At 40.4% G+C, this 12,247-nt stretch overlaps 1 protein-coding gene across 7 annotated transcripts in view; it reads right to left on the minus strand.

Moving 5' to 3' along the window:
- The window catches only part of GNB1L (G protein subunit beta 1 like), a 57,260-nt gene that overhangs the window by 19,024 nt on the left and 25,989 nt on the right, over positions 1–12,247 (minus strand). For 5 of the 7 annotated variants that reach the window (XM_043529848.1, XM_043529849.1, XM_037878668.2 and 2 more), the window contains exons 2-4: positions 8,283–8,420; positions 7,874–7,999; positions 4,841–5,003 (exon numbers count right to left, since the gene is read on the minus strand). In XM_043529848.1, coding sequence (XP_043385783.1) covers positions 4,841–5,003; positions 7,874–7,999; positions 8,283–8,410 — 417 coding nt within the window. In that variant the 5' untranslated portion in view covers positions 8,411–8,420. The remainder of the gene's footprint in view (positions 1–4,840; positions 5,004–7,873; positions 8,000–8,282; positions 8,421–12,247) is intronic. The other 2 variants (XM_043529846.1, XM_043529847.1) reach the window with 2 other exon arrangements.

Consider the following 12,247-nt stretch of genomic DNA (forward strand, 5'->3'; position numbering starts at 1 on the left):
AGCCAGTGGCTCCTACCCTGAACTGGGATTAGCTGCTAGTCCCGGCTGGGCTGGGCTGGAGGCAGGAGAGGATGGGACTTCCTTTTCCCCTGCAAGGAGTGGCTGGGGTTGTGTCAGACTGACCCCCAGAAACCTCCCCCAGCTGCAGGAAGCTCAGCATCTTCCCCTGCTTCCTGCCCCCATCGTGCCTCAGCTGTGGGGGGAGGGGTCAGTGTACGGGGAGCTGCTCCCCCATCCGCACAACCCCCATGCACCTGGACCTCCCTTACCCAGACACCCCTGCCAAGCCTCACCCGGTACATCCAGAACCCCCCAAGCCCTCCATACCTGAACCCCATGCACTGAACCTCACCCCTGCATCTGGAGCCCCCCTGCACCCAGCCCCCCTGCCTCCAAACCCCTACCCCTGCCCGCAGACCACCCCCCACTGAGCTCCCTGCACTAAAACCCCCATCCTGATGCCCCACCCCCTGCACCACCCTGAGCCCCCACATCACTCACCACCAACTAGCTGCACCCAGACCCCCACCTCACCAAGCCCCTCTTCCCCAGCACCCACACTCAGCTGCTGAGACCCCCATATCCAGACCCCTCCACTGAGCCCTACCACCTTCACCTGGAAGCCCCTGCAGAGTCCCATTGCCCTTCCACCTAGAACCGCCCCCCACTGAGCCTCTGTGCATCCAGATCCCCCCACACCTAGACCCCCAAACTGAGCTGCCTGCACCCGGATTGTCCCACACAGAATCCTCTCACCCCACAGCTGGATCCCTCCCCACTGAGCCCCTCCCCACTTGAATCCTGCCTTGTTGAGCCTGCCTGCCCCACACCTGGTGCGCCTGGTGCAGAGGGGCAGGGCCGCAGGGTGTTTCTGGGGCAGGCCCAGGCCTTGTGCTGTGTCAGGGTTGGGTGCAGCCTCACCGCTGAGTCCGTGCCCCAGGGGGGTGTAGGGTGATCTCCCACCTTTGTGCAGCCAGTGGCCTGTGCTCCCCACTGCCATGCTGGAGCCTCTGCCTTTATTTATTGACAAAGAAAACTTGCAGAATTTTAAAATATTGTGTGCTGAATTTTTAATCTTTTGGTGCAGAATGCCCTCAGGAGTAATAATATTTACCACAGAAAGCTAACTCAATAAGGCTGTGCAAGTGATTGGATTTTAATGGCACAGAATTAATCAACTCTTTATAAGAACTGTACTAGACCTCAAACTATTTAGATCCTACTGCATAATTCCAGTCAGCCCAAGAGCTTTCACACTTGGGGTATATCCTCAGCAGATCTATGCTCATAACTGGCACAGTGGAGAGGATGGTGGTTTTAAAGTAATCTTTCTAGCGCCCCTGATCCTGGGTCCAGGAGGCTCTGAAATAAACCCCAGTAACTCTGCAGAATCCTTTAGACTGCTCAAAATTATGCTGGCTGTGGCTGTCATAGGGTTTGTTGTACTGGCCAAGGAATATGTGCTCTGGCCCTCCTCATAGCTTGCCTCTGTCCACACCCCTTATATGGAAAAAGTGAGGAGAGGAAATGGATGGTGTAAAGCCAACATAGCCAGCTCTATATTGTCTGAGGATTCTCCTACAGTGGGGAGAATCCTTGACTGTCCGTTTAGTGCAGCTTTCCAGCCCCTTTGTGCTGCATGCAAAACAGCTGGATTAGGGGCTGAGGATCAAGCCCTTAGAATTTTAATTTCTGTGCATGTCCCATGGCATGATAAATGGGCAAAACTGTCCATGACAATTTGCACTGAGGTAGTTGAATTCCTACATAACAAATATTTATTGTCAGAAACATTATTCATATTTCTCCCCAGCACAAACGTACGTTTAATTACTGAGGTTACATTTAATTTTATTTAAACAAACACTTGTCTGGAATCTCTACTTCTGAATGAAAAAGGAATGTAAATGTTTGGTATCTCCAAGGGTTACCAGCCTGGGTCATTCTGGTATATTTTAGGGCCACATTTTGCTTTCAGATACAAGCATACAACTTCAACTCTAGTCAATGTGAGTTGTGCAAATCCATCTGAGATACTGGCCATATGAGAGTTTCTCTCTCCTTGGGGAGCCATCAATCAAGCCAGAGGCAGCTGTGGTCTCCTTTGATTTCCATATCTTTACTTCAAAGCCTGCCAGGACATCTTCCTCAATTCCACAGGCTGTCAGCTGGTTTGCCAAAAGCCAGCTGCTCTCCAGTACTGGGGAAGCCAGAATGTACTAAAAAGAACATAGAGAAGCTTTCTAAGCCCAATCAACAATGGAAGAGGAGACTATTTCCAGATTGTAGTGATGAGGAGCCATCTCCAAAAACAGGACAACTGCAGAGAGCACTCTCAATTTTGGCCAGCTGGGAGCTTTTGTTAACTGGAGTCGGACTATAACTAAAAATGCTCTTTTCTGGAGACTCCGTTGCCACCACTGGTAACCAATGAGTTAGATGTAACAATAGCTGGAAAAGAAATAGCAGAAAGAATTGCACTTATCTTTTGCCCCTGAATCTGAAAGTGCTTTAACTCATAGAGCAAAGGAAGCAGGAGACAAATTGCAGTGTTCAGAGAAAGAGATGTCATCGTGCTAAGTGCATTGCTGCATCTTTTTTAAGATTTCCTTTACTCCCACCATAGCATGCTTCAGAAGAGAATTAAACTTCTTGCCAAGGACAAAGGGTAGCAAGAAGACTAAAAGAGCTGTCTGGAGAAGACAATCAGGCACAATCTGCCTTTGCTGGGTTCCAGAGAAGGAGACTGCATTAATGGCTATGAAGCTTCAGAAATAAATACCGTTTCATATATTTTGACAATTGTAACTTAAAACTTGAAGTTCTGTGTTTATATTGGTTTTCCTTAATAGAAGAAAGATTTGCCTTTGCCTGAGGTTAATACTGTTCCTGGGTGGCTAAAGACGGCCACAAGGAAACACACCCTTTTTCTTTTTCACATTAATAAAGCTTTTAACATGTTTCTGGCAAATTGGCAAGAGAAGTGCATGTAACTCATAATTTGTGATTTAAATGCAATCATGAACAAATAAATGCCTGTTCAGATCTTATTATTTATGGACTGAACCTGCTTTTAGACAAAATTACTCTTTTTTGGGCATCAGCCAAGCATAAACACTTATTAAGTCTCATTTTAATCATAAGCCACAAAAGTTCTCGCTCTGTCTCACATAGTCCTGCCTATTTGGAGGTACTATACATTATAGGAACTTATGTGAATTTAACAGGTCTAATGTAAACGTTCATACACAGAGTGGAACTTTTTTTACCTTGGGAGATAGCAAAATCATCATCAGTTTTCAGGGCCCATGCACACAAATGCAAAAAAGACAAAGAAGAGTTGTAAGAAAGGGGGTAAAAAACCTTCCTCTTGTTGGATTAGGCGATTTTTTCATTCTTCATTGAGAAAAAAATATGTGTGTATAAGGACCAATGCCCCCCATCCCCATTCCCAGCAGCAGAATATGTTCCTTTCAGATTTAAGATGAAGTTTTTGCTCTGTAGTACTTTGTTCTTATTGAACTAATATGGGACAATCTTACATTAGCCTTGCTCACAGGCTTAGGTCTTGCTCCTGCAAGGCACTGAGCATTCTGGCCTTAATCCAGCAAAGCACTAAAGTATGTGCATAACTTTAAAAGAATAAAAAAAAATCCATATTTGCTTGCTATCTGGGCACCATTTATTATTTTTACCTCATATATATGTGCCTTGAAACCCAGAAAATCAATTGTCCTTGATGCCTATTTGTGATGTTTAGCAACACGTTTTGTTATTATCTATATATGAAGTTATATGCCATTTTCTCTGTATTTCATTTTTTTTTTTGTATTCTAATGTCATATGTCTGGATGAGGATGTATTTTAATATTTATCTGTTTACTACCCTCAAAAAGAGATATAGATATCAGACTTTTGCATGCCAAACAAAATGAAAATGAATAAAATATTTCTATAATATAACATTGATAAAATAGACACTATACAACACAAAAGTTGTATCACCCAACTTAATGTTACTTTTAAAAAAGGTTTTGGCTAATTTAGTGCTCACTAGAGATCAGACTGAGAGTACAAAAGTCCAGAACAAGTACACCGGGGCAGTGGCAGTGCAAACCACTGCACAATGACTCCTCAACCCTGTTTTGAAGGGATCACCTCTATAGAGGAGGGATTCAACTTCCACATCCATTCCAACTTTGGCCTCCCTATTGATACTACTAAGAAGCCTGTCAAATAATGGCAGTTGTGGTAATTGGTTTGAGATATGGATGTGTGTCCAGTAGGAACTGGATTGAGACCGTCAAATCATGGCACACAGACTTCACTAAACATCCATCAGCTAGTGATAACTTTCAACTATTTCCAACGTGGTCTTAGTAAAACCATTAACAGAGGGGTGAAACACTATTTATCGCATTACCAATCCCTCAGCCATCCAAATGTCCCACTATAATGCTACTTTACATTTCAGATGAAGGAACAGTACCTCAATATGATGAACTATTTGAACATTAAAGTTAGCCAGCAGATCACTAATTCCCCCTTACTCAGACAGCTGTATTGACAGGTTTTCAAAACTCCTGCATATATAGGATCATCAGCTGCAAATATTTAAATGTCAGATAAAACCAGGATAGAAGCTCTGTTATTAGAGCATGATTTGTGGTTCAGCCATAACCCTGGAAGGTCCAATTAGTAGCCACAAAGAGCTCCTTGTGTCTCTTCTTTAACAGATTAGTCTGAAATTGGGAAACCTCATCTATGTCAGATAATTTAAGGAACAAAGCACGCTAAATGTTTCCCCCCTCCAAGCAACAGAAGGGAACAGATTTCCTACCTCATCTAGGTCTTTTCCTGGCATGGCCATTAGCCAGTGTCCCTGTGCCACCTTCAGCAGTGAACATTTGCAGAATCCCACGTTCTCAGTCAAAACAGAATCGGTCACTGTGTTCCTTCCTTCTGCCAAATCCCAGAGGCAGATCTTTTGGTTACGACCCTGGCTTTTACAATAAAAAATAAATACACTGTTTGTGATCATTTACAAATGAGTGTTTTTGCAATAATAACAATAAGTAAGTTATAATAATTGAAATATAATTATGAAGGTCAGAATCACAAACATAAAAAAAAGCCCATATAACACAGTTTCTCCCAGAAATGAAATAAAAACTTCTTACATGTGTCATCAAACGCACTAGGCAAATAGTAATGACTATACGGACTATGTAAAAGAGGGGCAAAACAAAACTAAAACCCACCATTTACTAGATAAGGAAAATTAGACAAAGATAATACTTGCAAAGAGGTAAAAACTATGTCAAAAGATTCTAGGAATATTGTATATCCATGGAGAGTTAATGGGAGAGAAACAAACCAGTAAAATGATGAGTAACAAGGGTTAACAAACTAGAGCCATAAGGTTGAAATTTTCCAGTGTGGTGGGCCAGAACCAAAATCATGGATCTGCTGATGGAAAGGATGCACAGAAGTCACACCTCCTAGGTGCCACAGACAGGGGCTTTGTGCTGCTCTCACATACTCAGACACAGAAAGTCACAATGTAGGGGACAGAATTAATAGTTCCATAGTTATGTGAAGCCAGTTGCTCTATTATACTACATTACTGGTGCACAGGTGTGGTTGTTAATCCAGTTCATAAGCTAAAACAGCACAGTATCTTGGCCCTGGATAGAGGGGATGCATTTCACCTCCCCTACCTTCTGCATTCCACAGGTATAGACCATGAATATTCAAAACTTTACGCAGATATAATGGATTTAACCCTAGGAAGTGGACTGAGACCAGTCTCATCGAACACAGGTCACTGAACCACTATCAGATGGTAATAACTACCAGTCTCTACTGATGTGGAGTAGTCTGCAAATGAAGCTCCATATTCCATTATCAATATCCTGAACACCTCAGTTTCCCACAAATCAAATCTTCACATCGTTTTTAAAGATGGAACATACATAGTCAATAAGTAAGAGCAACAACTTAGTTTATTTCAGGGTCAAGTTACAAGCAATTGCAGGTATTGACAACAAATATTGGGTATGCAAGCCTGAAACAATGAATTCATTAAATATATTCTATAAGTATCCAAGTAGTTACAGTATGTGCCATCAAGTCATCATCTGGGATAAGAGCCTCCTCCACGCCTCTCTTCCATACATTAAATTATACAAATTCAAGTATTTTTAATTTACTAACAATTTTCTCACTTGACAGAAGCAGTAAGCAAAACAGTGTCATGTACAGTAACACCCCGATTTTATGAACATCACTCATATGAACCATTTTTCTGCTGCTGATGTCATTTTCCCGCCATAATATGTGACTTCAATCCTTCAGCCAATGTTTAAGTGACTGTACAGGTTTGAAAAGACAGATTTGGCAGCAAAGACGAGATGTTATTCTCTCAGTAAAAGGAAAACCAGGCACACTATATACAATTGGTAATGTACATTATCACTGAACAATTAACAAATTAAGTTATGCACTGCACCTATTGTAATTTTGAAATATTCAATTTTATAAACTTTGATTTTATGAACTCCTCAATCCCAGTTAGTTCACAAAACAGGAATTATATTGAATAGTTCTGTAGCTCATGAGACTTTACATTTTAAGAATCTATCAGGAGATGGGGAAAATGGTTTGTTCTGGTTAAATTTTAGATGCAGATAAGAAGGAAAAATACAGGTAACAACAGCCCTGGAATTATATTAGATACTTAAAGCATCATAACGTTATAAATACACAGCAGAGAATAGATGAGGGGGAAAACTGGATAATTAGATGAATAATTTTAGTTCAATACCAAATTTCTTCAGGGTGTTAACAGAATTTAAGCAGACAACAAATATAAATGCTAATGAGCTCTATAGTACTTTACAAGAGATGTCTTTTCCTGATAAACATGTCAGAACACCTCAAAAATCACACAGATGCTCTGGCATCTGCTGCAAAGAAGGTGGATCACCTGTGTATTCCAAGGAACACAGTAACCTTGCAAACATCCCTCCTTGCAGGAAAACGTAATATATTTTGCAACAGAGTATGAATATGTAACCCAGCATTCTTGTTCAATTTTGGTAGATACTAATCCGCCATTCCGGCTCTTCCCGCACATCCTTCAATCCTTTATTTTTCCTATCTCTTGAACTCACTTATCGCCTTTGTCTTTATGGTTTTCTACCTTGTAACTTGGCTATCTCTATACTAGCACTTTGTTGGTATAATTTATGTCACTGGGGGGTGTGGAAAAAGACACCCCTCTGAGTGACATAAGTTTCACTGACAGAAGCGCTGGGGTGGACAGCGCTATGTCGGCAGGAGACGCTCTCCCACTGACGTAGCTACTGCTGCTTGTTGGAGGTGGTTTAATTATGTTGACAGGAGAGCTCTCTCCCAGAAGCATAGAGTGGCTACACGAGCAATCTTACAGCGGCACAGCTCACTAGTGTAGACATGATCTTATTCTGTATTTTTCTTTTTTGAAAACTATTGTGAAACATTTGTCAGTTTACACCCAAATTTCCCTTCTTCACATAAAGACTTCAGGTTACCTCACTTCCATTGATGTACTAAAGGACACCAGAAATACTGAATTGTGATGCTGTAGTCACAGGAAGCAGTATTTACTCTGAAGAAATTGAACACATTATTTTAGGCATTCTCAATTTTTATTTTGTGGCTTTTAAATTTGGTCCTTTATTGTAAATCGTGTCACACTTTGTCTTGTACATTCAGAGACAAGACTTACAGTGACTTCAGAAATAAGTGACGCCTTCTTATCAAGTATGTTGCAGCAACAAGATTAATACAAGCACCACAATTTCTTGTCCCTTTTGACTACTCCACTGACCTGAGGAGCCTGTCTCTGCCATAGATTGCTTCCACCCAGTGCACAGATTTTCCTCCATGGCCATCTAGAATTGTATCCACCCTGCGTGTCTTCAGGTTCCAGACATGGATCAGCCCATTGGAAGACCTGATAGAGGGAATGGATGGCATGTTCTGTAACAATCATGTAAAATTTGATAAGAAATTTTGCTGTTCTTCCGCCTTCTCGGACTCTGAAGTGTTATGTATGTACATAGGCTTCATTCAATGCACCAATCACTTACTGGAAATACATTTTGTTGTTTTTCCCAGCTATAATTTACTTAAAGTATATGTTCTCTTTAAAAAAAAAAAAGGGGGGGGGGGGTTTGAAGGATGCTCATCTCTGCAACAGCTTCTGGTGGGAAATTTACTTAAAGGCTTCTACTCACCCAGAGAAGAGAATGGGGTAATCGGGTTCTTGGCCTCCACAATAAAAATGTAGAGTATGGACTTCAGCACTAGAACCCCGTAGAACAAACTGTGGATCTGGAGGTGGAAGAGCCATATCAGCAATCATCTAGAGACACCTTTCCAAGAAGAGAAATCAAAGAAAAGCACAAGATTTTCTTAATCACATAGTGTTAAGAAGCATATATTATGAACAACAGTACTGCAACTGTGCTCTGCTTCAGACAGTTGCTTCGCTTAAGAGTCTATACTTTCCCCTTATAGCTAGCATTATGTTGAGGTTATTTGCCATATAATCCAAACTAAAATGTTCCCTCTTACGCTTCAGGATCAAGCAATCTATCAAATCTGCTTCTCATTGCTATCCATCCACGCTAAACTATGAGAAGTGCTGAGCTTGCTACATGAATATGCACTCATCATATATTTGAATATACAAATGTGTTCAGTTATTCTCCATGCTGCAAACTGGACTGACAAGTGACAACTACAAAATGCAAGGAATTGGACACACAAATTTTGTGGAGCAAGCACATTTATCATTCCAGTTAGGCCCTTGGCAAATTCTTTCCCCTTCCTCCCAAAATAATCCTTTCACTGTGCTCTCTTGCCATGGAATATATATCCACTGAAAAGGATTTCAGGTAAGATTAGAGCGATACTCATTTTTACCCCAGATTTTCATTACTCCCAAGTGCTCCAACTTTTGGTTCCAGGTATGGTTATATTTAAAAAAAAATCAAAACAGCATTTCTTTTTAACTTTATGACCACACTATGTTAAATACTGCATTCAGAGGAGTTTGCACTGTTCCCAGGATCAGGAAATGGATATAGATCTTTTCACCTCTAGGCACTGGTTCAAATATGGCCCAGCATCAGTACTAATCAAAAATTATTATTTGATGACTGGGCTGGGGGACTATGTAAAGCAAGTGGTTGATCACAGGCTGCAAATCAACAGAGCTCTTAAGCATGTGCATAAAACTTTAAGCACTTGAGTAATCCTGTTGAATTCAAAAGAGCTACTCATATGACCCAGTTAGGCACATTCTTAAGTGCTTGCATCGATCCAGGCCTTCCCAAAACATGTTCACAGCACAAAAATGTCCATCAAAATGAACACCTATGTAGACAATTTTTGCAAAGACAACAAAGACTGGATGGCAATGAAGACTGACCAATACTTCAGCTTGCTAGAGAGGATCCTCCAGAACAATGCTGAGGCATAGCTATTAATTTACCAGCCTTTATAGCTTTAAATTACTTTGGAAAATGACACAGTAGTGAGCATTATAAGCAGGTTTTTACTGAGAGTCTTTCCTGTGTGAAATTAGTGACCATGCCCCATATATCCTACACTTCTATCTCTTACTTTATTGCCTGTGTTCACATTAAAAAATGAGTAGATTGAAAAGTAAGGGGGCGGGCCTGTCATGGTGGATGTCAATAATCATGACTCTTTCAAAAAGCTGTTTACTGGATGAGTTCCACCAGCCCAAAGAATCATTTTCTAAGTTAAATAAGTGAATGTCAACAGGACTCTTTCTCCCAGATGGGTCACAGAAGAGGATGGTAACACAGAAGTAAAACTAAGCATTACATGGACAAGTAAAACATTTCAGTTTTTAAGTAGACACTCATGATGCATCAATGTCAGACTTTGACTCTTCCTTTATTAAATGGATGCATTGACTACTGCAACTCAGTTGAGATGAGAGAGATTTAATTCTATCTTTGTTATTTATATAACAGTGATCACTACGGTATCTGTAATTCCTAATTAAACAAATATTTTAGGTCTAGTCATGAAACAGGCGTTTACAATCTAACATCTCTCTCTTCCTCAATAGTACTGTACAGTAAGCTACAAAAATAATGAGCTCAGTGCATAACTTCCATGTTTTAATGCACTGATTCATCTGTTTTATGATGCTATCTGAGGATCCAGACTCATGACAAGCCAGGAATAAATTTTCAGATGATTACACGCTTGTACAAGGTTGTTCCCCATGGTGAGATTCAACCCTTCAGTGCCTATCTGTAACGTACTTCATCCTTATTATGAGGCTGTCTGTTACAATAAGCGCTTTGTCATTGAAGGTCACTTGATCAGAGCTCCATAACTGTATCCAAAACCATTCTAATCACCCTCAAAGTGACAATTTGTCTTTGTAACCCTCTGGACATTTAATGTAGCTAACACAGAGCATGTTATAGGGAGGTGTCCCTTTTTATGAAGGAACGATTCCAAAGTATAGTTCTAAGAGAGGGAGGGAGACAAAATGGAATTGAGTCAGCCCAGAGGCTATCGGGATTACGAGGCAGGATTTAATAGCATTTTTCTAATTAGCAACACAAAAGTTTTGCTGACAGACTGTGTGTGCCTGGATGTGAGGAAGGTATTAGCTGGCATGAAACAGACACTCCTAATGCATGTCTTTACAAGGACAATACTGTAGAAGACTCCTCAGACTGGGATATAGGGAAAAAATAATAGTAAACATACTTTATTCACTCATGGATTCAAAGTAAATTGTCAATCTTTGGAAATGGGATTTTGCGATTATATACATCAATCTGGAAATCTGTATTTAATAGTATATGGCTTTTATCAATAGCCCCACGTTGTGTTTTGCTAGGCAATGAGGTATTTTCTATTATTAATTGCTACTGCTAAATCATCAGAAGCTGCACAGCAAAAAAGACAGCGGTGATGAGAAGTTACAGCATAACAATTTTAAGTTTTAAGTTTTCTACTGCTCTCTGCACTAGTTGTGACACAGCAGTTTGAGCAACAGACCGGGAACAGTGAACTCCTAAATTCTAATCCCACCTCTGTTGCTAATTCCCTCTGTGAACTTCGGCAACATCACTTAAGAAGATTTTCAAAGGTACTGTATTTAAGTGCCTGAAGATGCAGATAGCCTCCTAGTGAGATTTTTCAAAAGCACCTAAGTGCCTATCTTCAAAATTTTCAAAAGTCCCTAAATGATTTAGGAGCCTAAGTCCCATTGTCAAAAGTGACTAACACTGGTGTGAGACCAGAATCAGGCCCTAGGGCTCTAAGCAGCAAAGTGAGACCCATAGAAGGAAATTTATAATAAATGCTTTCAAAAAAGTTCTCTGTCCTAGACTATGAGCTTGACCCACAGGCACCTAGATGTTGTGAGCACTGGCTTCCAAGACAGGACATTGGAGGACATAAATTAAATTTTGCTTATGACATTATTTGTTTGTAAGAGGACACCAGCCTTGAGAGATGCAACACCTCCTTGCCGTACTTTGGTCTTGTTATTTTAAATAGACATCAATCCTATTCTTTTTTTCCCCTAGCCTTTCCTGTGCTGGTAACACTCTCCTCCTTCAGTGACCAAACTGTGCTCCAGAAGTTATTTTGACAGGGTACAATACAAACTCCAGATATATTATGTTGATTACTCTTGATCCACCACCAACTGCATGCTGATTGGAAAATCCAGGTGTCCAGATCGATATTCCAGTTAGGAAATGACTGTGCACATCACACATTGTATTGTAAAGGGCTTTCCCATGCAGAACATGTTTCTACTTAAATTGGGAATTGTTTAGTCTTCTTCAAAAAATGTAAAGTTATATAACTTTAGAGAACAAATTACCAATAACACCATCTATAAAACCCCACTTTGTTTCGTGTGTAATTTAGGGAACTTTCCTTAAGTTACTTGAGTTTCTATGCAGTGAGAAATGCACTACTTTAGCATTTGATACAAAAAAAAAAAATAGAAAAAGCTGATTTTTCAATTAATAATAGTCATTAAAAAATGTAAATGTCAGAAAGATTACCTTAGAAAAATCTCACAGAGAATTAAAAACATTAATAGATTCCCACAGGAAAAATTCCAGTTGAATTCAACAACTCTCCTATTCCCACTCCTGTCATTTGTATTTCCATCACACATCGAAGC

This window comes from Chelonia mydas, chromosome 15, assembly GCF_015237465.2.
Source record: "Chelonia mydas isolate rCheMyd1 chromosome 15, rCheMyd1.pri.v2, whole genome shotgun sequence".
Taxonomy (NCBI): Eukaryota; Metazoa; Chordata; order Testudines; family Cheloniidae; genus Chelonia; species Chelonia mydas.